The sequence below is a fragment of the Monodon monoceros genome, unplaced genomic scaffold (genome assembly GCF_005190385.1).
Source record: "Monodon monoceros isolate NGI ecotype Baffin Bay Population unplaced genomic scaffold, NGI_Narwhal_1 Super_Scaffold_3, whole genome shotgun sequence".
Lineage (NCBI taxonomy): Eukaryota > Metazoa > Chordata > Mammalia > Artiodactyla > Monodontidae > Monodon > Monodon monoceros.
The window spans coordinates 9,562,603-9,578,085 of NW_021703780.1; the positions used below are offsets into that span (position 1 = coordinate 9,562,603).

A 15,483-nucleotide genomic window follows, 5' to 3' on the forward strand; every position below is an offset into this window, starting at 1 on the left:
CGTGTAACAAGGTGGCTGGTCCTGGAACTCAGCTTCATCTGCCCCTCTGGCAGTTTCTAATGGCTTCTGGGCGTAAGATGTCTGTATGTGTAAGTGTGCATGTGTAAACGGGTGCACAAATTTAGAGGGTTATTACACTTGGGGTGTCCAGGCAGCTTTGCTCTGGGGCCTCACCTGAGTGAGCATAGAATAGAAGAAAGAAATCATCTCTCTTGCCCCATAGGAACTGCTATTGAGAGGTGACTTTAAAAATATCTTTCCCTAGGCTGGGTTACAGCTGTATATCTGTATGATACTTGCACTTGGCATGCAATACCTTACACACTAGCAGAGACAAATACAGCATCAGCTGACTTCTGGTCTACCAAGAGCAAGGCAGTGGTGCACTGCAGGCCAGCTGGGGCTGTTGCAATAGCCAGTAGCATTGTTCTACTTGCATCAACATAGGAGACTAATGGGCAGTGGCATTGTTGGCAGTGACAGCAGCGGGGGAGGCGTGCTAACCTTAAAGCAAGCCCCGTGGAGGTGCTGGATCCAGGAGGCTGGGTATTGTGGCTTTACAGTCTGTGTGGGAGAGTGATTCTCAGGACTGTGTACTACATGGGCATGTGTGAGCACTCACTGGATTATTAGAATATTTTAGAGATAGAGGTCCTGGAGGACTGGACCACCTGCAGAAGGGTGTTCCAAGCATCCAGATATGGGTGACACTGGAACTGTGAAATATCCGTGGATGAAGAATAAACCATTGTGATTGAACTAGATGACTTAAGAGTATTCCGGCTAACCTTCATTCGTATGTTGCTTTATTCTGTTGTGCTTCCCATGTCTTGCCACTTCAACCCATTTTAAGCTCTATTGTCAAGATAGTCATTTTAAAGCATAATTCTCTGGCCATGTTATTAAGAATTCTCACTCCTACCTCCATGGCAGACAAACAACAGCAGCAAACACATCTCACATTGTCTGTACCACGTCCAGCCTCCTCTAGCCTGCTGCCTGCAGGACTCGGTGAGTGGGCAGTTTCAGGGTGATTTCCTGTTGGTCTCTTTCACCAGTAGGTCCAGCTAAAGTGAATTGCTAGCCATTGCTTCAACGTGATGTGTGCCCCCTTGGCTTTGCGATTGTGTAGTGTTCGCTTTCTCCCAGTTTTTGCTGCTCCAATCCAGCCAGTCCTTCAGGGCCCAGATCCAGTGACACGTTTCATGAAGTCCTTCCCACGCTGCCCAGTCAGATGTAACTGCTTCCTCCTTGTGTTCCCTTTGGCACCTCGTATTTGTTATGACATTTTATCCCTTCCCATCTCGTGTTCTTATAATTTGTATGCATGGCTCATCTCCACTTACGAGGTACAAACCCCCTACGGGCTGGGGCTTGGCCTTATATAACTTTGCTTTTCCCAGCAGGACCAGCCCTGTGTTAGGGGAAATATTTGTTCAATAAAAGAATGAGTAAGAGGCAGCAGTAGGAACGTTTCTATTTTCCTGCTCCTTAGGAAGAGCTAGGCGATGTGTTTTGGGGTGAGAGAGAAGTGGGGAGTAAGTGAGCTACCATATATATAGATGACTAATGCTTTCCAAAGGAAACGAAAGATTTACAGTTATTACTACTTTGCAAAGCTTTATTTTCCCGCTTAGGGGCCAGCCCTCCAATTTTGCAATCTGAAAAATAATAAAAAGCAAGTGCCACATATGAGGCAGTCCCCATGGTCTTGGTGGATATTTTTAGGTCACTGTAACATGGTTCCAGCAGTGAAGTACTTCTCCAGCTCAGGGTTATTGCCGTTTTTTTGCCTCCTGTTTGTTTCTCACGCTCTCTGTGGCCCGGGACTGTATTCTTTACCTCATTCCTGCTATGCTGTTTCCCCATTTGAGCATCCAAACTGGCACGCCTAACAGCTGACCTATAGCCGCTTCCCTAAAATATCTCCATGGACATCCACAGCTTGTGGAACTTGTTGCTGACCATCCGTGGCCATGAAGGTGCATGTGCCCCCAGAGTATTGTGTAAGGGTGGAGGCAGCTGGCAGCAAGGAGTCTGAACTCCCCTAATTAGGCAACGGACAGGGAGGGAAGCTTCAATCAATAGGGCAGCATAAAACGCCTGCGCACAGGTGTATTTGCTTCACTCCAGCAAACATGAGGCCCTACTGGACAGAACGCTGACTCTGTACTTCACTAGTGATAAGAAAGTCCAAATCCCAAACCACTTCAGCTCCCTGCCAGGGTCTACCCAGTCTCACATTCCTGCTAGTGGTAGGTCTCCATCCCTTCCCTTCATTTGCCCCATTACATCACTGTAACATACACTCAGAGCACAGCACTGGAAGGAGCAACATCGTGAAAGCATTTAGACTGTAGAGATCATGGTAAAGCTTTTTTGCGTTCTCACCCCTTCAGCATTTAGCAGAGTGTGTTTTACACAAACAGGGAGCTGAACAAATACCTGACCATCTGAATACACGGAAAAGAGAACTGGATTTGGAAATAGAAGTCCTTGAGTTAAGTCTCAGCTTTCATTTTCCCCAGCCACGCGACCTTGGACACGTCATTTAGCCCAGTGGGGCTTCAGGTCTCCGAAGCTGGATGATCTCTGAGTCACCTTCCACCACCCACTCTCTCTGACTCTATTTGCAGATTGATTGATATTGTCATCTGTGGGCCAACATCAACTCTCTTGAGTTACCACAAATGCCACCAACTGATCTCCCTGTCTGATTCCTGTTTAATTTCCGTACTTCAGCCAGCATCATCTTTCTAATCATCTTTCTTACATAAGCCATGTTATTTCACTTCTCTGCTTATAACTTTTGCATAGAAAAGCCCTCATTTTCAAAGTCCAACTTCTCCCCGTCCTACAGTTCAGCCACGCCCTCAGCTCCTCCAGCCTTTCACAGATGCTATTCCCTCTGCCTGAAAGCCTTTTCCATATCTCTTTTGACTTATTTCTACTTATTCTTTGCATCTCAGATTAGACACCACTTCCTTTAAGAAGCCAGTCCTCCACATCGCCCAGCACCCTGCGCTTATCCCCGTTAGAGTCTCACCACCCTGTCTTCCCATTGTTTCTGTACTTTCCTCTCTCCCAGGCAGTCCCTAAAGGCAGCATGGTGTCTTGTACATCTCTATATCCTCATACCTTAGCACAGTGCCTGGCACTGAGGAATAATCGACTGGACGTGTGATGTGTTCACTCCTGACCATCTTGCTGCACCTCCTTTCTCCAGCACCCCAGTCCCCTGCATTGTCAGAGCTCACGCCCAGGCACCAATGAGCCAGACCCTCTCGACCACTACTTTTCATCCTTATGGGTGCCACGATTTTCCCCCAATACCAGTCACCTTAGGTGCTCTGTTACCTTCTTGGTTTCTGAGGAGGAAAAGAGCAAGGGTAGATGTGAAGATTGATGATCAACTTCCAAGTCCTTAGGTAGAAGAAAATTAATAGACCAAAAGTGCTATCTCATATATGAACTCTGAAAGTTATATTTGGCAAGAAAGTATAAATCAAAGTCCACCAAATAAACAGAGTATGGAAATTCATGTGCATAATCAACCAGCTACCACCCTGCTTCTCCTCAACACATACAAGAGAAAAAAATATATCTTTTGTGTATATCTTACCCGACCCCAGGTCCTAGATATTCTGTCTTTAGGGATTTATTCCTTTGGGTTAAGCCAGACTTGGAATATACATGGCGCATGTCCCACCACTCTCCATTCACATGCTATAGGCAGATATTGCTAAATGATAGCACAGCTCTTTTGGTAGGGCCTCAGAATCCTTCTCAACACAGTGCTCCAGACCTCAACTACCAGTAGGTCCCCAATTTATGCCTTATTCTCTAAAAGTGTCCTTTGTTAAAATGCAAAGGCCCCAGGCTAGTGAACAGTGTAAATCAATTGAGTCTTGGGGTGGATTTACTGAACAAGTGCTTTCTTTTAAGACAGGTGAAACACGAACGACTTTAGGCACTCGGGGAAAGAAGGGTGCAGAAGGGTGGGAGGAACATACATTGCAAAAGGGAAGGAAAGGCTAGGGAGGAACCGTCACCTGAGTTCTGGGCACAAAGGTTACTGGCTCTAAGACAAAGGCTGCTGAAGTTCATGAAGCAGGCACTGCTGGAGACCAGTCCTTTGGAATGCGTTCTTTACCTGGCTTCTGTCTCCTACAGAGCACTGCCCTGAGTGAAACTACCCCTCACATAGGGAGTGGGGGATTATCCGGATTGGCAGATGTGAAAAGCTTATGTGAGGCTAGGCTAGAGTAGGAACATCATGATTTGCTTCCAACTGCGGGTATTATGCTTGGCATGCCCCGCCCAGTAGAGCAAGAGCACGGCTGTGGGGGAGAAGGCTGTAGAGTAGAAAGGGGGGTTCTCCAGTTGCTAGGTGGAAGGCCAAGCACTTTCCCTTGATTATAGACGTTGGGCAGAATTCCTGAGAATTAGTGTCACCAGGTGGTTGAATGATGAAATCTAGGCCAGCTACTTAAATTCTCTCTCATGCCTCCAGTTAGGCTGTTCTACAGGCCCCTGGGCAATTGCCCAAATGCCCTTTCAGGGCTCCAGTGCCAGATGTTGATGCAACTAAGCCCATAATAATACAGGCAACAGGAATGGACCAAACCTTGCCTGATCAACTTGTCAAGTGCCCTTTTAGATGGAATATATTTAGATGCCTTAGATCATTGAGCCATTCAAACATGTTAATTACAAATGAAACCAAAGATTAATGTTTTCCTAGGGAAAGTAACATGTGTAGCTTTACAACGATTAATTCTTCATGAGAGGGAGGGGGAACTCATGACTTGCTGTGTGTGTGCACGCATACCTGTGTATTCTTGGGCATTTGATGTTTCCATGAGTATCAAAAGGAAACACTAAGATTCCTTTTTTCCTGAAATTTAAAGATGGCAAAATCCCTGTTAACCCAAGATAAAGGCACTCTTAGAGAACAGTGCGCTTCTTCTGGAATATTCCTCAGAGTCTGGAATGACAAGTCTAAGTTGATTTTCTCTCTGCAACTCTTACCTGCTGACATAAGCAAGGCTAGCAACAGCCAACAAGGCGAGTCCTTTCTTCTTCAGTGGATAGCAGTGTGGCCTGAGGATGACTTCAGCCAGAGAGAAGGGCAATATAGATGTGTGCTGCAGGAGAAAAGACGACAAATCATCAATCCAAGGTGCCCTGGCTGCCTCCAGCACCCCTAATTCTCTCTTCCCCTCCAGTCTACCTTCTTACACAAATACCAGATGAAACTTTCCAAAACTTGGCTTGGATCGTACTCCTTGGATGCCAAGGACCTACAGCAGGTCCTTACTGCCTACCATATTGATCCAGACTCCTTTGTCTGGCTACCAAGGCTCTTTATAATATGCTATCACCCCCTTCCTAACAAACACACACTCACACACTCACACACACACACACACACACACACACACCCTCCTTCATAGAACAAGGCTGTCTCCTTCATTCTTTGCACTTGGCATGTTTGCTCCCCCTTCACACTTCTGTTCATGCTTCGACTGTATGGAGTGTGTCTTTTCTCCCTGTATTCATATGGTCCATGGTGTTCACAGCCAGTACAATCTTCCATGATGCTGTCTCTGTATTTTCCTCTTGCTAATTTCTCTCACTCAGTTCTGCTGCATTTATATGCTGTGCCACGTAGTCTAACACTTACGGTGCGTATTGGTAAGCTCGGTGCGGGGAGAGGCCGAGAACACATTTAGCAGTGCACTTGGCACTGTGGAACTGTCCTGTCGACAGGTGATGGGTGCTGTAGGGGGTGTGAGAGTCTCCCTCTGAAACCTCTGTGTTCTCCCCCACTTCCTTCCCTGCTTCACCTCCTTCTTTATAACCATCTGTTTTCTCACATCTTTCAGACTCTTAACACTAGATTTTTTCAAATGACATAATCAAGGAATAGTGGTGTTTTTGGGTGTGAAGACTTCTGAGTCCCACTCCTCTCTTGGTTATGGGAACTGATCTGGGAAAGGTGACTTGAGTCTCTTTGCAATGTCCTTTCATTTCTTAAACACATTTATTAAGTTCCTCTGCCACACTCTGTGCTTATTGGTAACATCTCATAGTGTTAGTATTTTATACTTTTTACGTTTACATCATTCCTCTTTCATCCCTGCTCCCCAGTTTCCTTAGCTCTTGGAAGCCTCTTGCATCCGTAGCTTCCACTTGCAAGCTCCCTCCCAGTCCCATTCTTGAGCCCCGAGACAGCTGTGTCAGCACCTCAATTACAATAGGGGCTGGGGCTTAGGAATGTCACAGTGCCCATGTCACCATGCTCCCATGCCCAGCTGTGCTGCTGGAACCCTGGGTACTGACTCCGGCTGGCCTTTGCTGTCAGTCATACCAGTCTGGTGCTCAGAGGCATCCACAGGAGGTGGTAGCTTCTTCTTGCTCTACCTGTGCTAGCTTGGGTCCAGTCAGGAGATCAGAACCCTCTGATGACAAGAAATGCGACAAGTTTTAATGGAGCAGGGGTGGGATGAGGAAGCACAGGTCTTAAATATAGGGCAGTACTGGGCAGAGGGAGCCTGCAGTTCAGTGGCACAGAGCAGTCAGGCTTCTTGAAGGCCCTGGGTACCCACATTTTAGAAGCAAATCTTGGAGGAAGAGCATTGTGGACAAACCACAGCTTTTACAGACTTTCTGCAAGGTTGGTCCTGAATATACTGACTGGTTGACCACACAATGGAAAGACTTCCAGGCCCACTGTCATATCCTGCATCTTTCTTTGGCCTAATCTTAGGGACCAAAATCTCCAGTTTCTCTGTCTCTCCCTCCAGTAAAGGAGCATGGTGTTTAAGGGCACGTATTTTTGACTCTGACCCTGGACTAGTTACTCGATGTGTCTGAACTTCAGCCTCCTCGGTTGTAAAACGTGACGGTAAATAGTACACATGTCACAGAGGTACTGCCCTGAGGATTGGGATTAGTGCATGTAAAGGGCTTAGTGCTCAGCCCAGGAGAGTCCAGTGAGCATTAGCTGTGATGATCACTGTTGTTCTTGATTCTCATCCTTCCCCTCATGGGTGGCCCAGTGTGGAGTGGGGTGAGGCAAGTGGCTGGGGTGTCCACAGCAGCAGGTGTCTGTTTGCACCCTTGCCTGTGGCCTGCAAGCGGCTGGAGTGTGGGAGCAGGGCCATCCCCGTGGCCGTCCCATGGGTCCCTCTCCCGCGCACAGCTCGTGCCTATGCTCCCAGTGGTGGCCACCTCAGAGCCCTAGCAATACCCTGTGATAGACACTGATGCCCCTTTAATCCAGAGGCCACTTCAGGAGGCCAGGGATGGGGCTGTCTACCCAGTACAGTACCCTGCCTTTCTGCCCACCGTCGCTCTATCAGGAAGGTCCGACTTCTGTCAGGAACCACTAACAGCCCCATTATACTGGCCATTGACCTGACAGACTCTATTATCCCTGCTCACAGCAGCTTCCGTTCTCTACATTAATGATCATTTGGAACAATTCCTGTGGAATAGTGTAGCGCGTTTGCATTAGGAGCAAATGAGTTCGCAGTGATTAATGCTTTTATAACAAATAACTCAGGAATGCATGACTGGTCACCTCTTCTAGGAGCCTGCCCTTTGCAAGTGACATTCAGTTGCGTTTCCAAATGAATTCTCCCTGATGGCTTCTGGGAAGTTTACTTCAGTGATGTCATTAGTGATGGGCCATATACTATGGCTTAATACCAGCTAAAAGGTCTGTAAAAGAATCACATTGTTTTGGCCAGGGCTGGGGGTATGAATGAGGAAAGGAGGAAGATTGTATTCTGTGAGCTTTCTAAATGTTGAGCTACTGTGAAGAGCCAAGCATGACACAGTAACCCCCTGGTATTTCAAACCTACTGGTATTTCACCTCACGTTGGTATAAATTATATAACCTTTGTCAGGCAGCACATACTTTTCAAAAGAGGAGGAAAAATTTAGTAAGAGAAAAATCAAATATGCTTTCTGCTTCCAAAAATTCTAATAATTAGGCTGGGATTGACACAAATTAGAATGCTGCCAAAAATTACTGAAAACAGTGACTCATTCTGTATTTCAGTTAACAGTTTTTCAGTTCCCCTTATAAACAGTGAAGCTGACAAAAATTAATTATCTCAGAGGGGGTAAACTATATCCTTCCAAAGTAAACAAAACATCATGGGCTGAAACAATAGTATGTGTAAACAGAGGGGATGGAAGGAAGCTATCTTTCCTTGTTAACTGAGCCATCATTTTGGTAGATTTTTCTTTAAATACCTCATTCCAAAAGCATTGGTTAAAAGGAAAAGTGTTGTTCTTTTTTCATCCTTTTCTACTAAATTACACCTTTCCTCCTGTCCTTTGTGTGATGCCTACTTCCATCGGAATATCTTGGAGACAGAACTATAAGCATGAAAGATTGATTTAAGTGTTAGTATAATAGTTGCCCTGTAGATTCCTTGGTTGCAAAACAGCCTTGTAGATAAGTACTACAATTTACCAGCCCATAGAGAATTCCTATAAGGTTATATGAGTGGCAACATAGAAAGTAATGAGCACTTATTTTTACTAGCCTCATGCCAGTAGATAAGTAGCTGCTCTAAACAGCTTCCCTGTGTCTGAGGCTCAAATTAAAATGAGATGCATTTGCCTGACTCTTGAGAAAGAGGCAAGCCTCCATCACTCAGGTAACCCACGGAGCCGACAGTCTTCCATCCTTGCTGTGCAGCCTCCAGAGACTGACTCCAGAAGGCGAGGATGGCCACACTCTTATCTCTAAGATCCTTGGAGGTGCAAGAGCACTTAATTGTCTTCAGTGAAAGAAATTCAGAGAGCCTCCACATTGTAAAAATCAGACGATAACACTTTAAAATAAGTTCTCTGCCTCTCTCCTCTGATTCATTTCCTTATTGCACCAGCTCTTATGTGGAGTGGAGCGATATAAATAGGTCAGCTTTTGCCTTCTCGGGCTGGTCATTGCAAGGCTTTCTCCTTCACGTGCTGTTCCCTAATCAGGAGCTTATGTAGTATTGCCCACTTCACAGCTGCTTCAGTCTTCTTCCTTCCTCTGTTCAGGCAACGCCTGGATCTGAGAATTCATTCCTTACACTGGCTCTTCCCAAGCTGAGTTTCCTTCTCTCAAGTCTCTAAGATAACGTCTTTGGTTCGTTTATGGTGCTACTGGGTAGATATTTTAACATGAAATTTTAGTGCACGGACAAGAGTTTACTTCTGGGTACATTAAGGAGGATATTTTTGCTTACTGTACATTAAATATATCATTTTAAAAATTTATTTAAAAATGAAGGCCTTCACAAAACCTCCTCGGGGCAAACACATGGTCAAAACATCAATTAAAACTTAAACATAAATACAACAACAGACATGAAAATGGAGGCAAAACAACCCCATTGTACCCAGGCTTGTTATTACAATGGCGGATCACGTTCCTTAAGCTTGAAAACTACACACAGTAAAAAGATGCAGTAATAGTTGTTTTGTAAATCCTAGTAAGGCAATCTCTGGTTTTGATAATATCCATTTACCAGCTAAAAAACTTTACCTCACTCCTCACCAACTTCCCCCACTGCAGTTTCTGCCTCTAACTCTTACAGTTTGGGACAGAGGTGATGGTCTTTCTGGGAATATTTTGTATCCAAAAGCAGAGACCATCTGTATTCTCTATGCCCCCCGCTATGTTACTAAAGGTGCGGTTTTGCTTTAAGTCAATCCAATATATGGTAATCTGGATATGTAGACACAGGTTATATTGCTTACATGTCTAGGGGACTTTTTTTTTCACTCTTCCACCTGCGCTACCTGCAGGAGTCTTTTCCATCTCAAATACTAGAGTTTAGAGGATAACTGGATTTGTAAAAACTTCCTTTTCTACTTTCTAGGAACTTAAGTGCACAGACTAAGCATCACTGTAATTAAAGAGTCAGCGCCTGGGGATGAGGGATTGGGAGGATAAAGCAGCCATAGAAAGAGCCAAAGACTTCTCTTTGATCTCCCATCTACCTAGGTGGGCTGACACAGCCCAGTCAGGTAAAAATTCAGAGGACAGAAGTCAAAAACCAATAGTTTTATTTATTGCAGAAGAGTAGTCATGTTTGCAACTTACTCTGATATGCACCACAAATAAGATGAGTTGTTGGATGGGTAGATGCATAGATTTGTGATAAAGTAAATACAGTAAACTATTAATAGCAGAACCTAAGTGGCAGGCAATACAGGTGTTCACTGTAAAATTCTTCCAACTGTGCTTTATGTTTGAAAATGTTCATAATAAAATGTTGGGAGAAATATGAATCGTCTTACTGACCTGGAAAGAGAAGCGAATGCTCCATTGGGCTGAGGAAGAAAAGCATGCCATTATTTATGAACTTGTATGTGAAACGAACAGGTGGTTAAATGATAACTTTCTGAATCTTTTATGGTTAAATGATAACTTTCTGAATCTCTGAACTTTCTATGTGATTTTTTACTTGCTACGCTATTGTCCTTTGGGTTAATATGTAGTTGAGCCAACATTTCAAAGCAGCATTCTTCTAGGAAGCTAGTCGGCTTTGACGGTGTCCAGCCTGGTGAAGAAGTGATTTAGATTCTATTCAGTTAAGGGTAAGACAAAAGAAAGATCTGGGCTCTTGAGAGCCTGCAGTCAGGAATATATCTGCCTCTTCCCATTCTTCTCCTCTCTGTCCCTGCCCCTCCAAAGCACCAAACCCCTTCCTCTGATTTAACTCTCTCCAGCAATAATGACACCCTAGACACCAGCTGTAATCAGTGGCTCATTTCTTTCCTCCTCAATCCAAACCTGATTCACTTTCCTCCTCAGATGCTTCCCGTAGCTGTCTACTCTTTTATCTTCCCCAGCATCACCTCCCTAGCTTTCTTCTATTTTGGTCCATACCCAACATTGCAATTAGACCAACCTTCTTCAAACACGTTTCATGTTACTACTCCCCCCAAAACCTTCTGTGGCTCCCTGTTGCCTCAGTCCACTGTCTACTCCTCTAATCTTATCTCTCTCCCATTGTCCACAATATCTCCACAGGCTCCACCCCTTCCACTCAATCCAGTCTCCTCATTATTCCTGTGTTTCCTTCTGTTTCCTTCCCTAGAACTCCTCCCTCTTTTCATACACCTAACTCTCTTCTTTAATTCTTCTCTCCCAGTCAGACCCACACACTTTTGAGATGCCTTCCAACCAAGAGCGCACACGTTAACAGGAGGAGACGTAAAAGAACGTCAGGACCCAGGGGAACACTGAGACAGAAACATGCCAACCAGAGGCTTGCTGGGTTGCTGCTGTCGAGATTTAATTTTAGCAATTTCTTTCCAGACAGCCAAAGGGAAAAGAGAGAGATGGAATGTATACAGTTCCTGGTTTTTTTTGTTTTTTTTTTTAAGGGGAAATTAAGTTTTTCCGCTAGTAAGTAGGCCTCAAAGAAATTTTCACTGTTGCATCTCATTTAGGGAACACTCAGTAATAGTAGGCAGTGCTCTCACCAGTGTGCCCATAGCAAAACATTTCAGAGATCTAAGTTCCATAAAATGATAATATCTGATAAAATTTGAAGGCAAAATAATAAAGCATATTTTGAAGGGGATTCTGCCAGTAAGGAGATAACCTTGTATGATTATGTAGGCTTCTGCTGATCAGAGCAGTAGAGGGACTCCAGAAATAACATTTCCCCCCACGAGAGTTTCTGTTTGTTTTTACTCTAATTGTGCGTCATAAAACAGCCAGTATTTTATTCTGTGTTCAGAGCCTAGAGTGTAGGTATTATACACTGTTGATGACACGGAGATATAAAAGCTTGCAGGAATTCAGAGAGTCAGTGGTAATGTTGACGCCCTCTCACTGCAGATCAGAAGCCTCACCAAGAAAACCATCCTGCCTCTAGGAGCTGAGCACCCAGCGCTTTCTGCAACCTCTGGGGCCCGTGTCACATGCATGGCACACCCGTGTCACATCCTGCCTTTGCATTAGATGCTGACTCTCCCCTGTCCTTCCTGCAGCTCTTTTGGTTTGCATTAGACTCTTCTGTGCTTAATTACGTTCAGTTTTCACTTTTACACTGTCAATTTCGTGTACTTTTTCTTCTGTTCTCAGTTAGATTATAAACAATTTGAGGTCAAAGCTTTCACCTCCTATTTTTTTCAGGACTCCCCTCCACTCTCTGATTAATAACTACTTTTCGACCCATCTTCTTCATTCAAACCTACGTGTTACAAAGTATTATAGAATTAAGCCCTTAATATGGCCTGCAAAGCCCCTGGTGATCTGGTTACCTGTCCCATCTTCATTTCCATGCCCTGCTCCGCATCCTGTGGCCTTCACCCAGCCCTCAGCCCCTGATTACGCTGTCCTCCACCCACAGTTCCCTTTCCCACCACTGGTACATTACACACACTTATGTCTCCCCTTCCTCAGCCCCCTCCACCTTCTTCTCACCTTACAGGGCTCAAGGTAGATATCCCTGCCTCCAGGGCAGAATCTGGACCTCCGGCAGGTGCCCTTCCTTGGCACGGCGGGATCTCCCTTTGCTCGTCCCCATCCCAGCGTCACATTATTGTGTTCACCCAGCACCGGCCAAACCTTCCACAGATGGAAGCAACTCGAGGCTAGGGCTGTCGCCATTTCATCTCCAGTGCTTAGAACGGTGCTTAACCTCTCTGGCCACTTACTGTCTGTGGCATTAATGAATGAATCAGTGAAACAGTGGAGTGGGGCAGAAGAGGAAAAGAGTTCCTCTGCATAGCCTGGGAAGATAATCAGTGTCCCAGAGTGAGAAGACAACAGCTGCAGGCCAGACTCACCTGGCTTGGCAGCCACATGTCGGGCTGTGCCCGTGGTTAGCAGGGCCACGGAGTCAATCCCACTTCAGGCTAGTCACCTATACCCTTTGTCATGGCTATAGATGGCACCCCAAATCCTGAAAATGGGTGTTGTGGGTCACGGGGAAACCTGTGAGAAAATGTGACTCCTGGGAACAATCTCTGGGTGCCAACATTACAGCAACTAAACTATAGACTCAATAAAGGGGTGTCACCATCCCTGCAGCCCTGCAGGAGTTGGCAGCCCTGGAAGAAGTCAGGAAATTTTTATCCAGCAAAGGCTGTTCTTTGGGACACACTGGCCTGTGGCCCTCCATTCTGAGATTGGGCCAGGTGTAAACAAACTCCCCAGGTTTTGTTCGGTATCTTCTTTGTACCCCCTCCTCTATATCAATCTGTAATCCACGCTTCCTCCGTGCTTCTGTGCCTGGCTCCACAGAGCACACATGGAGACTTGTTTTTAAGACATAGACAGATGGGCAGCTCTCTAGAAAGCTGCTCTGAGTTGGAGAAAGGAGACTGTTCTTTTCAAGAAAGAGAAAGTTTCAGAAGCATAGGAATCTGCTCTTGCTTTAGAGCCACCACCTCTCAGGGCACCTTCCGCTCCTCTCAGCTGTCTTGTCTCCATGTCAATAAAGGACTCAATATGTAGGCAGCTGGTTTCCCTGGGAGATAAAGCAGTGAATCAGGAAAGTACCCTGTAAGCACAAGCACCAGGGCAGAGTTCCAGATTCTCCATGTGACGGATCCCATGATGGACCAGTTTCCACACTTTCTCCTTCCTGCCTCTGGCTTTCCCTTGCTGACCCATCAGGGTATTCCTAGAAGGACTCACCAGCTGTTCTGCAAGAATAGCAGTTGCCCACTGGTGATTTTCCCAGATGTGTGTACTTGGTTGATTTAGGGTTTGTCTGCATGCGGGGCACATGAGCTCACTGTGGGGTTTTGGTGGTGGTGGTGGGGTCTTCCCAGTAGAGGGAGGAGATGGATGGGAGTGGCGCCTAGAGGTAAAAGAAAAGTTTGCTTGGGAAATGCCCTCATTTGCTATCCATCAAATATCTTATGAAAAGCAGTAATCTTTCAGCGCTCCAGGCAATTAAAAGGTCCATAAGATATGGTCTTGGAACTCAAAAAAATATTAATGAATTTCAACTTACATTTACTGTAACCCTACAGGTTTCACACTGCGCCTGGGCTAGTTCTAAAGCATTATGTAGTGGAGGCTCTGAAAGTGTTAGACAGCAGTAGGCAGCAGTGGGTTGAGCCCTTGAAGTCCACAACCAAAGAGAACAAGTTCTCATTTACTGCAAAGACCTGCTTCTCCTTCACGCACTTCATAAAAGTCCTTCACACCTAAGAGACTCAAGGGCTTCTCCTCATCAGCTTTTGTGGCATCCCAAACTGTCTTAATATCTCATAGGCAGTCACTAAGCTGTGTTTTGTTCTTTCAAAATAAAAGTCAATTTTAATTCCCTTTTAATAAAAGCAGGTAGCTATGATCACAGACTACTTTTTCAATTATGAACAATTATTTTTCTCACTGAGAATCAAAAAGCAAAACAAAATGAAAACAAAAGGGCATCTGTAGGATATCAAAGAAGAAGTTCTGTAAGATAGTAGATACACAAGTTTGGTGCTCAGAAGAGAAATCTAGCTGGAGAGAGAGATACGGGAGCAGAGTGCAGAACTTTTTTTAGTGGTAGTAGATGAGATGACCCAAAGGGAGTGTGTGAGTGAGAAGAATAATAAAGGATCTAGAAGTAAACACTGTGAAAGGCAGGATTTCTCAGTCTCTGAACGACTGATGTTGAAGAATAGATAATTCTTTGTTGTGGAGGGCTGCCTCTGCCTTGTAGGATGTGTGGCATCATCCTTGGCTTCTACTCACTAGAAGCCAGGAGCACCTACCCACCCACAGTTGTGACAATCAAAACTGTCTCCAGGTATTGCCATGCGTTCCCTGGAGAGCAAAAGCAATCCCAGTTGAAAACCCCTGATTTAAGTGATGGACAAAAAAAGAACATCTTGCAAAGGTAGTTGACAAGGAGTGTCAGAGAGTCTGGAGGTAAAGGAAGAGAATATTTTGAGAAAAAGATGTGGTAAATTTGTGTCAAAGATCAAGGAGAGGTATTAAGACGTGAGCACCAGCATCCCTGGTTTTAGGGACGAGAATGTGTGGTGAGCAGAGAGGGGCTTGCTCCTTGTGTCCCCGATTGCTCCTTCTTCCTTCTAGGCTGACTCTTGTGTTCCTTGTCCAGTCTCCTGCATCTTTGGGTTTCAACCTCCTGTTCATAGTATTTTTAGACCTGGACCTTGGAGCCCCTGGGCTCTGGGAGGAGGTTAATACAGAGATGTCTCCAGGGCTGCCATTGCCTTCCGTTCTACAAACCCCAAGAGTGGGTGGACATCTAGACAAGTTTTTAAGTGTAAAATTTGGGAACCTACATGTGGCACAAGTTGATTACAAGTCCACTTGCTCAGAGCCCTCTACACTCCTGGGAATGCAAGCCTGTGGCATTGAAATTCTCCCATTACCAAGAAATTTGGCTTACTTCCTTATCGTGGTCCTCTTAGGAAAAATAAAACAGAATTTCTCAAAAGGTCACAAAATTCCGTCTCACCAGAGAATAGTAAAAACGTGGCTTTTA

At 45.2% G+C, this 15,483-nt stretch overlaps 1 protein-coding gene across 1 annotated transcript in view; it reads right to left on the bottom strand.

Annotated features, from left to right (window-relative positions):
* The window catches only part of ADTRP (androgen dependent TFPI regulating protein), a 68,745-nt gene that overhangs the window by 20,514 nt on the left and 32,748 nt on the right, over positions 1–15,483 (bottom strand). The window contains exon 4 of the mRNA XM_029243992.1: positions 5,032–5,147. Coding sequence (XP_029099825.1) covers positions 5,032–5,147 — 116 coding nt within the window. The remainder of the gene's footprint in view (positions 1–5,031; positions 5,148–15,483) is intronic.